The sequence below is a fragment of the Typopeltis vanoorti genome, chromosome 1 (assembly GCF_054136105.1).
Source record: "Typopeltis vanoorti isolate ZY-2024b chromosome 1, IOZ_Tvanoo_1.0, whole genome shotgun sequence".
Lineage (NCBI taxonomy): Eukaryota > Metazoa > Arthropoda > Arachnida > Uropygi > Thelyphonidae > Typopeltis > Typopeltis vanoorti.
The window spans coordinates 163,280,113-163,295,000 of NC_143549.1; the positions used below are offsets into that span (position 1 = coordinate 163,280,113).

The following is a 14,888-nucleotide window of genomic DNA, read 5'->3' on the forward strand; positions in this document are numbered from 1 at the left end:
AGGGTGCACCACGAGAAGGTGAGGAGTAGACATTAGGTCAGATGCCATTGTTGGTTCTCTGCATTCCTTTAAAGGTTCTGTGGAGGTCTCCTTCCAGTTATACAGCTTTAAACCTTAATCACCCCCGTTTTAAAAAAAATTCAAATAAAACACTATTACCCCATCATGCCCATTCTCCCAGAATATATGGTGTTCCCAAGGTTGCAGATATACACAGCCCAAATTATCACCTAGTCAAGAAATTAGCCTCAACACTCAAGGAGTTGATAGGTTATTTCCCCTATAAAAAGAACACACAATTCATAAAAAATTAAAAACATAACACTCGGCAAAGATAATTTATTAGTTGGGTGTGTTTCAGGATTTGTTCCAGTAGCTGACTTTTCGCTGTTCACCCAGGTTTCCTGGCAAAAACAATGAGTGTCTTGTTAAATTTTAGGCGATGCCCTATAAGTGATGCAATACTTCTCTTACAGAAACAAATTTTCGCCCAACATTACAGCTCTCTTTACCCATGTATTACATTCAAGTTACTTTGTGTGGCAAAATAATTTTTATCTAGAAAAAGCAGATACGGCCATGCACTCATCACTATTCCTTCCCCCAACTGCCAACTTTCATACGGAAGCTTTTGAGCAATGTGCTCTAGATTCCTTTACTTTAAAACCATCAGTTTGGCTTAGATACATTGATGATGTTTGCGTTACCTGGCCACATGGTTGCCAAACATTAAACACCTTCCTCAGCCACCTGAACAAACAATATGAGTGCATACAATTTACTATTGAAAATCAGAACCCTCTTCCTTTCCTGGATACACTGGTCACGTGACTTTCCTCAGGTATTCTATCCTTCACTGTCTATTGCAGGCCTACACATACCGGTCAACATATATATGCTATTTAAATTAAGGGGATATTAAATCCCACATTATTTCAAAGCCAAATTTAAATAATTTTTACATTGCCGAATTGAAGCCTTTTGGCTCTTTATTTTAAATAATATATATGCTAACTCGCATCACCTGCCTTCGCATTAACACCCTCAAAAACAGAGCTATAACAATTTGGTATAATCATAAATAAGAATTACAAATTATTAGCAATGCATTTATAAATAATGGATATAACAAAAATACTATCAATAAAGTTCTTTATAAAACTTCATCAAAAAATACATATAATATAGAATAAAGTAAAACCATAGCTATACCATACATTAAAAGACCATCAAAAAAAAAAATAAATAAATAAATAGACTTCTACACCATTATAATCTTAAGTTTTAAACCATCTATAAAATTAAAAAAGATATGAACTCCTCTAAGCCCCCACCCCACCCCCACCATTGGCTCACCCTTGAGTTTATTGTATCAATTGCACCTGTAACTTACCTCATATTGGCAAAACTGGATGTACAATCCTTATAAGTTCCAGGTGCAGCAGACACGATAATCAATTTGGTGTAGGATGTTAAGAGCATGATCTGAGAGGTCTGTTTCACCAAACGACACTATTTTGATCATGTAAAGAACAGGCACTTTACCAATCAATTTGGTTTAGAAGAGCATGATCTGAGAGGCCTGCTTCACCAAAATTGTTAACTTTAATGTGTCATTTGGTGAAGCAGATCTCTCAGATCATGCTCTTCTACATCAAATTGATTGGAAAAGTACTGTTCTTTATATCATACAAAATCTGGTATGAACACAAATTTAAAGCCTGTGAAATTTTTGATTAATCATCCTAATCTTAACAATAATGGTAGCATAAAAATCCCAAGAATTTGGATGGCACCATTCAGCTCGCTTTGTTCAAGTTTTCCAGAAAACCCTGACTTTAAGACTAAGCAATTATTTCAGGTTTTATTGATCATCATCCATACTGTTTTGTTTTAATATACACACACACACATACACACACACACACTTATATGAGTAAGTTTGTGTGAACATGTAGCTTAATTTACTTTTGCAACCAAACAGATAAGAAAAACAGGATTCTAGCATTGATGTAGTGAGTTGTTTTTTTTTCACCAGAGGTCAGGCCCAGTAGTTTTCAGAGTTGACCAAATCAATGTAACTTTAGCATACCATGTAGATTGTAGTGCAGCTTGTTTCTTTGTATACATGTGTATAGTAGGGAATTATCTTTATAATTCTCACATTCAGTTTTATTTCCTTTTTCATAGATAGGTACTATGAGAGCACTGCTCCAATCATCTAGGCAGATGGAATTCAACCATCTGCTCAGGCCTTCTGAATTATGCAGTACAGCCACTGTAAAACTTTTATACCTCCATACTTGAGCATTTTTGGTCAAACATCATCTACTCCAGCTGCCTTTCTACATTTCAGGTTTTTGATGACTTTTTCTATTTAAATACTGATATGCTGAATGCATTCCTATTGACGATTTGAAGTACTTATTCCATATATGGATGATATCTTTATTTCCCATTTTCATGTCACTTTTATCATCTCTGATTTCTTTTATGGTACTATTCCCTCCAGTTCATCAGCTTTTTCAATAGCCTCCAGAATAATGCACCACCTTTTCTGATATTTATTTGCTATATTCTTACCGAAGTCTTTCTTTGACTTTAGTTTAGCTAGTTTTACGCAGTGCTTCGATTTCTTACATTTTTCTCTGTATTCTCTAGGAGCAAAAGCTGGCTTACTTGTCAAAAACTTTTCATATGCTTTATTCTTTTCCTTCACTGCCTCTTTAATTTTCTGATTTAAACAGGCAGTGAAGGACACAATGGAGTTATAATTTTTCTATCCTTATGCAGAATTTCACCACATGCATCTCTGGCTGAATCAATATTTTCTACAAGGTTTGTCACAGAATCTCCAAGTTTAGCTCTTGTTTTCAAACTTTAATAATGTTTATGTATTTTAGTCTACAGTTCACATCTGAAAGCTGCTTAACTTTGATTCATTTTAAAACTTTCTTACACACACACTTCTTTTCAATATGAGATTAAATTTTATCCTGCTTAAAACTGAATGGTGATCACCTCTGTATACTCTCATGTCCTGAACCAGTCAGAAAACATCACTATCAACAATAATATAATCAATGAGACTTTTCTTATTGCATCTTTTCTTCATGTGAATTTGTGCATATTTTTATGGTACAACACAGTGTCGTTATTATTAACTATGTCCTGATCAGAAATCCAGCAGGATTTATGACTTCCTACTACTGTTATTATTATTAGCTTTGTCGTTTTCTTCCAAATTTTCCCAAAACATTTCTGTATGTCTGGTAATCATTTCCTACTTTGCTGTTTAAATTCTGCAACAAGGACCAACTTTTCCTTTTTCATTGTGTCAATTGCTTTCTCTGATGCCTCAAAAAATTCCTCTATTGCTTCATTAGTAGAAGCTTCTGTGGTACCATGACCACAAATAAATCATTTTCTAGTTCCCCATTCTGATAGTTGTCCGCATCCTTATACTTGATATTGCCTACCATTCAAGATTATCCTCACATTTAGTGTCAATCTTTTCAATAATTATTATTGTGTGAATGTAATATTTTGCATTTGTTGTTTAAAAAGATCACTTGTTTTTGTCTTCTTTGTTTCAGTCATGCCTATTATGCTGATATTTTACTTATCAAATTCTTCTGCTGGTTCCATACGTTTTCCATTGATGCTTCTTATGGTGATAACACCAACCTTGAACTGTAGTGATGTGTTCTAAGAATTGTTTCAGTAGCTGACTTTTTACTATTCACCCCGGTTCCGTGATGAAAACAACAGGTAAGCCTTGTTGAACCAGTTGATGCCCTAGCCGGCAAGAAATTCTCTCATGTGGTACCATTATTTTGCATTATGGTTTAAGCCTATACATATACAATTTGGTCAGCTAAATCCCAAATGGTCAGCCTATCATTGTTCATTCAGTATCCAGTTAGATACCTTACTGGGTGTACCACAAGGTAAGGATTGGACATTAGGTGAGAAGCACTGGTCGGTTCTCTGCATTCCTCAAAAGGCTACATGGAAGTCTCCTCCCAGCTATACAGTTTGGACTCTTAAGCACTTCAAAAATTATTACCATCCTTAGAAAAAAATAAAAATTCAAATATGGCATATGAGCTGTCAATATAGAAAAATCAAACTGTAAATAATGAAAAAATTAAATGACAAGTGTGTAATTATGGTTTATTGAAGTTAAATAACATGCACATATACATAAAATATAAAATACACAATTAACCACCCAACTCTTTGTATCCATATTATTTCTATAGCCTCTGAAGTTCATATTAACATTCTTCTATGGACACTTTGCATCCATTTAATCATTGATGTATATACACATACCAAGGTCAGTATGCTCGTTAATCTGGGCCTGTTGACTCAACCCAATGCTGATATATGTATGCATACAATGATAGTTAAAAAAACTGAAAATAAAGCTTCCAGATTATGTAAAGTTTGATAAATGCTAGTACATACTGAAGTGCCATTTAATTATAACAAAGCAAATATTTCTCTACATACACTAATATCCTTTTTCAATTTCTATATTCTGCATAGAAAATAGATGTCTGAAACTTTTTTTTTTTAATAAAAGCTCAGCAGCAGTACTTCAAATTACAAAAAATTACTAACCAGTGTTCATTTGCAATCAGATTGCCTTGTAGTTGGATATCTGCTTTAGAATTTTTTTGAAAATGACCAACTGTTGTGTTCCCAGGATGCAGTATATAAAATAGTGTTCCTGTTAGCTGAGGATCTTCATGAAGTTTAACCAAATATGGAGCTGTTTCATCTCTTTGTAACGCAACCCCAAGCTTCTGAAAATGTATGAAAATGCAAAACCAACAATGAAAATTCTCTATTTAGACAATGTCTAACAACCATATTTAATTTTTAGCATATGAAAGGGTACCCAAAAATAATCAGAATTGTTTTTTTTAAAAATATTTTATTAAAGTTTATAATATCATATTCTAGTCTCCTTCAAAGTACTCTCCATGTGAGACAATGCACTTGTACCAATATTTTTTCTCAACTGCTGCAAGCCGTTCTGGAACTATTCAACTGGAATACTGCTTATGGCCTCCAGCAACGTTTCTTTTGCTTCATCGACATCAACGAATCACTTGCCCTTTCATGATTTTCCTCATCCATGGGAATAAAAGAAAAGTTACATGGAAAGAGAGATTGGGCAAGTAGGGAACAACCAGCATGTTGTTTTTCATCAAGAACTGTTGGACAGAGAAGGCCAATGTGGCCTGGAGCATTGTCATGGTCAGCAACCAATCTCCACTACTCCACATTTCTGATCGTTTTGATAGAACACTATCACTCAGTCTTCGCAAAATGTTGGTTCATTGTCTGTCCAGGAGGAACAAATTCTTTGTGTGCAACTTTGTGTCACATCAAAAAACAAATCAATATTGTTTAGCTTAATCCTTTATCCAAGTGTAAGCAAACAAAGTTTGCACCTGAAGTATCTTTAGGACTGAGGCAACTCGTGGTAAAGGTGGACCAAGCTCTCACCATTCCTAGTCAATAGTATCTCCCATAATGCAAAGCACATCTCCTTGCAGACATGTATAATGCTATGCATTAAGGTAAGGGCCACTACCCAGACCGGTTTTGACTTTCAATGAGGTCTCATCAGTGGCAGTCAGACCCAGAGGTGGTGATACCAAGGCAGAAGCAACAGAGAAGTCATATTTACCTATACATATATCAGTCCTGAAGATACTTCAGGTGCAAACTTTGTTTGCTTACACTTGGATAAAGGATTAAATTAACTTTATTATAGTCTAACTGTGGGAAAAAAACTTCCAACATCTTTCTCTAAATTCAGAGTAATTTAATAATAAGGTGGTACACCTTTTGGCAACTCGTATAGGTAAATATGACTTCTCCATTGCTTCTGCCTTAGTATCACCACCTCTCAGTCTGACTCCCACTGACGAGACCTCAATAAAGGTCGAAACTGGTCTGGGTAGTAGCCCTTCCCAGAATGCACAGCATTATACATGTCCATAAGGAGATGTGCTTTGCATTATGGGAGATACTAAGACTAGGAGTGATGAGAGCTTATTTAAGTTCTCATCACTTTACCATGAGTTGCCTCAGTCCTGAAGATACTTCAGGCGCAAACTTTGTTTGCTTACACTTGGATAAAGGATTAAACTAAATTTATTTAAATCTATTTATTGTTTGTAATAATTAGAAATGTTAATATAAGAAAGTTTTGTTACTTACAGACTGTCGAAAACTATTTGTGATATTTTTATTTGTAAAAAGGACTCGCCTCCAGTGTAGTTTTTTTTATTTTTGTAACATGGAATTGAGAGAAGAAATTATTGAACTTTCTGATGACATTTTCATGGCATCGAAGATCTGCTGACTTGTTTAAAAGCAACCTTCATTTCACTGCCATTCGATTACTGCGCCAGACAGTAGTGTGCTTGTGCAAACATCGTGCTTCCGAAGAGGAAGTTGAACGAGTGCGAGAGAGAAAACTAGAACAGCTGCCATGTTCATTAGAACACAAAAAGAGACATTCTAGAGAAGGGGGTTGGACGTTTTAAGAGAGAAAATAATTTTAAGGGAATTTCTGAAGCCAAAAAGGTGGATAAGAGTGTTATGAGGAAAACAAATAGTTATCTTAAAATTAACAGATGAATTTTCTTTATATGAAGTAAAGTTGTGACAGATAAAAAGGGATCGTGTAGATTATCCTGAAGCAAAGGACAGTTCCTTTTTGATACAGCATGCAGAAAGCATATTCTGGCTAAGTACTGTAAAACCGTAAGAAATGAACTTTTTGTATTTAAGGATAATGAATGATGATGCTTCCACAAACAAACTGGGAACTTTGAAATTATCCTCATATTCTAAAGAACAGGAAAGGAACTGATGAATATCAGTTCAAAAAAGATATGAAAGCAATATGTTTTAAGAAAGACTGTGCAAAAATTTATTATTTTAGTTTAGAGGAAAAACAGGAGTTAAGAAATTTATATTTCATGGTCATTAAAATGAGCTTAAAGTTTGTATATTTGTATAATATATAGTCACGAGCTTAAAGTTTGTATATTCTCACAATATCCTGTGATTTTGAAGAGAAGAAAACTTATGTCAATGCTCTTTAACTGCTGCTGTCATGTCATGTTGAATGTGTGGGCCTTTATTCTCTTTAGGAGAAAATATATTTCAGGTGCAAAATTGTATATAGCACTTGTGAAACAGACATTACACACTCCATTTAAGATAATACAGAAATATATACAATAATATTATTTGTAAATAAATATATTAATTTTGAGTTTCCTTTGTCTCTCACTCAATTTCTTAATTTATCATAATAAAAATATCCTGGTTACGAATCTGTGATATTAACCAACTATTTTTCTTTGAAATAGCTCGTTCATTTGCAAGTATGTTAAAATTTGCTGGCATGAACTCATGACAAATTTTTCTCTTCAGAAACTTGCTCAATGGTCTTTCAACGATCTTGATTGATTGGCTGGCTAACCTTTTTTGATGTTTTCATCATTTCTGCTTGTTGAAGGCTGGCAAGATTGTGGTTGGTCTTCAACTGACACGTTCCCATTTTTGAAAGGAAAAACAACTTATAGACCTGAGTTTTACCATAAAGGCTTTCCGAAGCATAATAGTTCTGCTGCAGTTTCACCCATAAGAAAACAAAAGATGATGTTAAAAATAAACTCAAGGAATTGAAAACTCAGTTAGTTGTAATTCCAGGAGGTCTAACTAGTCAGCTTCAATCTTTAGATGTCTGTATTAATAAACCATTTAAGGGATTTGTGAAGGAGAAATGGAACAGCTGGATGCAGTCTTCAGATTTTGAGGTTACGCCATCAGGAAGAAGGAAGAGGACCTAGCATTTCGCAAGTATGTGAGTGGGTCAAAGCTTCATGGGATACTGTGAAAACTGAGACAGTGATTAAATCATTTAAGAAGTGTGGCATTAGTAATGCACTGGATGGTACAGAGGACAATTTGTTGCATGAGGATTCAGATTCTAATTTAGAAGAGGTTTCAAGTGTCTCTTCATTTAGCTCTGGAGATGAATTTCTGGGTTTTGATGAAGAAGATTAAAAAGGTGGATACTCTTTCCTAGTTAGATTAGGTATTTGTTGAAAGTAGACCTGCTTATTACTTTATATTTGAAATAATGTAAATTCATTATAATATTCAGTGATAAAGTTTTTTTCCTAAAAAACGGGTGCAAAAAAGGGGGTGTTTCTTATAGTGCGTCTTATACGCCAGCAAATACGGTACATATATTAATTTTTATAAGAACTTCACAATTTATATATATAAATAAATAACCAGAATCAAAACACTAAATTAATTACTGTACACATGTTGGAACAATGCTAGTTGCTACTGTCATGTTCTGTAGCATCATGCATATTGTATCCTAGGTCAACTGAGGATCTTCATGAAAGTCAACCAAATATTGAGCTGTTTCATCTCTCTGTAATGCAACTTGTGAAATTCTTATAACATCTAATATGTGTAATTAATTGTTTTTAGCCTCTTCTGTACAACGTTTGCTAATACTCCTGACAATGCAAGTCTGACAACTTACAAAATATGTAATGTTATATTTTATTAAACTCGTTATTTATCTTAAAACATGTGGTCTCAATATTGGAAGCTACCTATAGAACTGTTAAATGACAAAAACTTGCACATTCATTGAAAAAGGTTTTAGTCTCTGGAAAAAGTTATGTTCCTGGATTATTTAACCCTCAACACATTCATGACGTAAGTTTGTAAACCTTTATCAGTGTGAGACATTAAAATAAAAAGAAAAATATTGGGAGGGAGGAGCTCTAGAGTGTAATGTTGGCAAACATTAATAGATAATATCTCAGAAGTTGTTTCTGTATTTCAGAAAACTTTTCCTCTGTTCAGATGATGAAGTATAGCAATGCTCCCAACAATTTACAACAGCTTCACAAAAGTACACAATTCGATAAATTATCAACTTATTCAGTACCACTCTACTGGAAAATTTATTTCTAAATAAGAAATTCTTCGTGTAAGTAATCCACACTAGTAACTTGCACAAAACAAACGGTAATTATCCTGTGTGAGTATTCACAATTCATACTATGTGGGACTTGGAAATAATTCTCCGTTTTCTCTTTTTGATAATAATCCCACCCATGGTCTCAGAACTTATAGTGTAATAGCAGTATGGAATGAGCCAAGGTGGAATCACATTCAATATTATTTAAATTCACACTTTAGATCTAGTACACTACCAAACGTGTGCAAGATCAGGTTTATTGTTATGAGGGAAAAAAAAACTAGAGCATGTAGAGCAATACCAATTCAACAGTAATAGTTCAAGACCAACCATCTCAATGCTGGGAGGGGGGAAAAATAATAATAAATAAAACAGCAGGGGAAACTTTATATTGAATAATCAACACTATGGAAAAATACCCATAATACAAGATTTACCATACTATATAGGATGGTGTGTAAGTACAAGATTATTATCACACCTCCAGGAATCAAGGAATCATCATGAGAGGCCATACATCATCCACACCAACTGTCATACCTTTTTTAAAACTCATTCATACTAGATGCACTCACTACTTTTTGCAGACTTTGTGTTAATGTTAAAATATTGGTGTTAAAATACAAAATATAACTAGTAAAATGCTCCATTCACTTAAGCATCTGTCAGAGAAAAATCTAGCTCTTGCCCATTTCTTAATCACAAAAAAATTTTCCATGGATGTCCCTGTGTTCTCCCCCCACATTCTACATAATGAAAATTTTCATCAACCGATATCCTATAATGCCCTCTCAAAAATTTATAGACCTCTATTGTATCACCCCTCTATCTCTTGTCTACCAGAGTCTGAAGTCCATATACTCTCAATCTATCCTTGTAATCTACATTCCATAACCCTGTTATAATCTTTTGTTATTCTTCTTTGCACCTATTACACAGCTTCATTATATATTTGGAACCCAGGAGACCTATTCTGCACATAGTGGTGCAGGTGCAATTTATTAAGAAGTAAATTAAAATGACTTAAATGACTAAAAGCATAAAACAGCAAACTGATGTCTGGAGAGTATCACTGTAAAAGGAACAGCTTCCACCCATTTGAATTTCTAACTTTTTAAACTGATATTTTTCATACTTTCATGCAATCTGCTTCTGTTTTCATTTTAAAACTTTTTTTTTTAGCCAAATATCTATAAATGTCTGCAGTTTATTATTTCTGTTGAAAAGACAGGAATCTAGGGAGCAATCCACAAACTAGTCCTGATTTTGGTCGCCTCTGAATTCTCTCCACCACTTTCAAGAAACACGTGACCAACATCTGCATACAAGTCTCATAAAGAAGAATAATACTTTCCTTATACCTGAATATCAATATACTTCTTAACATTCGAGTAATCGTTTGAGCTATTTTTGCCACTTTTTTTTTTTTTTTTTTTTTGTGATATGTCCTCTGAATGTCAACTTTATTCACCAATTCTCTTAAATCCATAGCCTCATCAATTTCAGTTCTATATATACAGGGTGTTCGGGATAAATTTGACAGTTTCGTAAGGAAAAAGAAAATCTTCTTTGTATCTATTAAATTTAATGAATTGACAAAAAAACATTACAGGCAGAGTTAATTACAATACTATCAACAAGATTTACTCAAAATAACCACCATTAGCATCGATCACAGCTTCAATTCTGCTTCGGAACCTCGAACAAGCTGATGCTACAGTCTCCCTGGGAAGGGCCGCAAAAACTGTTTTAATTTTATCCATTAACTGGGCTTTTGTATTACTGGAAGTGCGATTGGTGTCTTTTTCAACTGCGCCCCATACAAAATAATCCATGGGGTTAAGGTCTGGGGAGTTTGGAGGCCAAACATTTGGACTGGTGAAGTCGTAGAAATTTTCAGACAACCATTTTTGACTTTTCCCAGAGGTGTGGCAAGGGGCCGAATCCTGCTGCCATACATACGGCCTACCATTGGCTACCCTTGTTATCCAGGGCTTGACTACAGTTAGCAACTTCACGAACAAAGCCCGAATTCCAATGCCAGGGTTCTTCAACACCTGTTCCTGCAGATTTGCGAGGAATTCTGCTGTACGAACGCAATCAGATCGTCTGCTAGGGATCTTTCTTCTTGCTACATCCTCGTAGTCACCATTGCAAGTCTCTAGTTCATGCCTGATTGTTTTTACTGTATTCAGGGAGCATTGGGCAGCAGTCGTAATATCTTTATTTTGATGGCGGGCACGAATCATCATGATACAAGTTATTCTCTTCCATGATTCAGGTGGGTTCCAGCTATCCATCCTTTCTGACATCTTGTATATGAATGAAGAAGGGTCCAAACTTTTAAATGAAGAGAAGTGTGTGTTAATACATGTAACTTACGGAAAAATATAATTAATTATAAATATGTCAAATTTATCCCGAACACCCTGTATATATATATATATATATATATATATATGCAACCTATCAATTTAATATGATGTATGAAAAGGTGTTAAAAACTCTTGCCCATTACTCCTGAATGTACACAAGACAATACCAATATTTTAACATTAACACGGTCTGCAAAAATCTTAAATATTTAAAATTGCTTCATTAAATATATAAATATATACACATACTTTAACCTTGCTGCTTTCTTCAACCATTCGTTTTTCAGCCTGGTTCAACTTTTCTTGCCATGATCTATATATATGTAAAGAATGTTAGCAATGAAAATTAGAGTAATGTTCAAAAGTGTTTTTAACTTGGTTATATATATATATTTATGTATATACTATAAATTAAAGATTAAGAAAATATATTCTTGGTTTAATCCTTTATCCAAGTGTAAGCACACAAAATTTGCATGTGAAGTTACTTCACGCAAAAATTATTGATAATACCAGAGTTTGAAATCTCACATAGTATTGTATCCAGGATACGAGCAGTGTTTCAAACCAATGGAAAGTGTTGCAGACTTTTTCTAAGCGATCACCCTCATTCTACCACATTCTTCCAGCACGAAGACAGATTTTTGGTTATAAAAGCAAAACGCAATCGATGCACCATGGCAAGCCAGTTTGCAAGTCAGCTCTATTCAAGCACAGGCATGCAGATATCTTGACAAATTGTGACAAGGCATCGGCGACACGTCGGCCTATATGTCTGAAGTCTGCATCCCTTTATCCACAGTTCATCATAGACCATGTTTAGAGTGGTGTTGTGTCCACAAAAACTGGACACAAGACACCAAAGGGATAATGTACCTTTATAGATGAGTCATTCTGGTCTTTCCTCTAGACTAGATTCTAGATGACACTTGATCTGGAGTGAAAGTGGTACTGCTTACCATTGAGAGAATGTTCTTGAAAGGGATAGATATGGAAGTGCTGGGGTCATAGTGTGGGGAGGCATTATACTTAATGGATACAGTGAGCTACAAGTGCTGGAAAAAGGGATTATGGCTGGTGAAGAATATATTGCAACGAAGTTCATCAAAGTCATGTTTGACTGTTCCATTGTGCTGTAGGGAAGAATTCATTTTAATGGATGGATGACGATGCCACACCATATTATAAACCAGCAGTGTGGATACTTCTGGAGACCGAAGATATTTATTTATCGAATCGAGAGGCCAACACGATACTCAGATCTCAAACTCAAAATATTTTTGAGTTGCAATAGGGAGACGTATAGAAATTCCCCTCCAGAAAACAAACAAACATGCTGACTATATCATATTTAAAATAAATAAATAAAAAATACTGGGTTTACTTATAAACTAAATAACTGAGCCAATCATATATCCATTTAAAACAAAAACTACAATAAATTAACCTAATATTTTCAACTAAAATACAAAAAAAAGTTATCCTTCCAGAGCACTAAAAACTGTAAAAACCATATGGAATGTGTCCACTTTGAACTGTGATGCAGTTCTCATATCATGCTTAGCGCCAAGTGATTCAGGAGTTCTTGAGGCAAACTGGCCTACTCTTCTTTTATAACAAGGATAAGCCCTTGTTTGTTTGTTTTCTGGAGGAGAATTTCTATGCGTCTCCCTATTGAATCTCAAAAGTATTTTGAGTTTGAGATCTGAGGATCGTGTTGGCCTCTCGACTATGCTGTCGGGCGATTTGAATTCGAGGGATTTTGCTCATTGCAGTCTGTGTGTGTGTGTGAGTGAAATGTATACATAGAGAAAATTAAAGGATATATGGAAGGAAATCAAAACTGGAGAGATTGTATTAAATGTTTCAAAAGTTAGTTCCTAGTAGCTGACGAGAATGCAGAGCACCGACAGTAGAATGGAAAATGATGTTATTAAAATTGAACATGCGGCCAAGAAAATAGAGGAGAATGAAATGGACATTAATAAAGAAATAACTCGCTTGAATGCTATCCTTCACAGTACAAGCAGCAAGAGCTTAGCATGGCCAAGAGAAAGAAGCAAGGAGTCGAGAAAGTAGCAAACAAATTTATAACACATTTGTGCAATATAATTTATCCGCATGCTGGCAATAAATTTTTGTCTGTAGCCATGAAAATTTTTTCACAGAGGTAAAAATGTAGTTTGTGCTTAGATAAGGGATACCAAACTAAATGCTATCCAAAAAAAAAATTTTTTTTTCTACTTATACTCACATGACTAGCAACTAAAATACAAATTTATTAAACAGAAGCATTGAAGTCTTCAATATCAAAATGATTTACTAATTGATATATTTAAAAGAAAAGAAAAAAAAAAAACAGAATATTAAGCAAATTGTGATTCTTTGGAATTTTTACAATATCCTATTCAGTTTAAGTGTTTTTTTTTTAAATAGCATCTTTGTCTTCAGTTATGTTAAGCATCATAATTATGAATAAAAAAACTGTCCTAAAAATTGCTAACAAACAAAGCAATGTGTTTGACATTTTACTATTTTCTTCTTAAACTTACAGATACAGTATCAATGCATTGTATCTGTAAGTTTAAGAAGAAAATAGTAAAATGACAAACACGCTGCTTTTTTTTAGGATTTTTGCAATTTTTAGGACAGTTTTCATGGTGTGTTCCATTCTGCACCATGAACTATAATTCCAAACAATATTTCTACATAATGCAAATACAATTTACCTTCTTGTTTGGTCAATCATTTCTTTTGATTCTTGTAACTGAGATTTTAGATTTGATATCTCACGTTCGTATGCAAACTGATTCTCTGACGTCAATCCACATTTTTGGTTCCGAAGTCTAATTATTTCAGCTTGAAGTTCTTGATAAATAACATTGTAAAAGGTAGAAAACATGCTTCATCAAATACAATGCAGATATTTAAAAAGCAAGCATATACTGTAAATAAGTTATACCTAAATCATTAAATCCATAGTTCAAATCGAGAAGTAAAATGATTTATAATTAAATACAATTTCCACACTTGGGTTCTAAAGCATTCTGTAATTGATTTCAGACAGATTTATTAATTTCTTTAGGCCAATATATAAACAATGAATAGTTATAGGCATTTATTATGGCATAAACAATGGAATAAATGGTCAAGTACAAACTCGTAATATGTTATGATATATATACTCAGTTTCTAACCATCATGATATTGCAATATTTATGTAAATAAAATTTTGATTAATAGTAAATGACAGTGATCATATCAGATGGACTGGATCAATTTGAATAATGGCTAACGGAGGTTGAGGATTAACTGACTTAACTGCAGAAATAAACATCTTGCCACTTCTACAACAGCCTGGTTAACTCACCTTTAACTGAAAAATTAATTTTTAATATCTAGTGATTATGCTTTCCTTCCATATCTATCTCAAGGTACTATCCATTCACATCACTTCTCTCTTA

At 34.0% G+C, this 14,888-nt stretch overlaps 1 protein-coding gene across 7 annotated transcripts in view; it reads right to left on the reverse strand.

The window, feature by feature from the left end:
• LOC150110591 (kinesin-like protein KIF14) overlaps window positions 1-14,888 on the reverse strand; it is a 716,770-nt gene that overhangs the window by 467,246 nt on the left and 234,636 nt on the right. For 6 of the 7 annotated variants that reach the window (XM_090399877.1, XM_090399854.1, XM_090399869.1 and 3 more), the window contains 3 exons: window positions 14,154-14,292; window positions 11,674-11,737; window positions 4,630-4,814 (listed from right to left, as the gene is read on the reverse strand). In XM_090399877.1, coding sequence (XP_090256003.1) covers window positions 4,630-4,814; window positions 11,674-11,737; window positions 14,154-14,292 — 388 coding nt within the window. The remainder of the gene's footprint in view (window positions 1-4,629; window positions 4,815-11,673; window positions 11,738-14,153; window positions 14,293-14,888) is intronic. The other variant, XM_090399845.1, reaches the window with a different exon arrangement.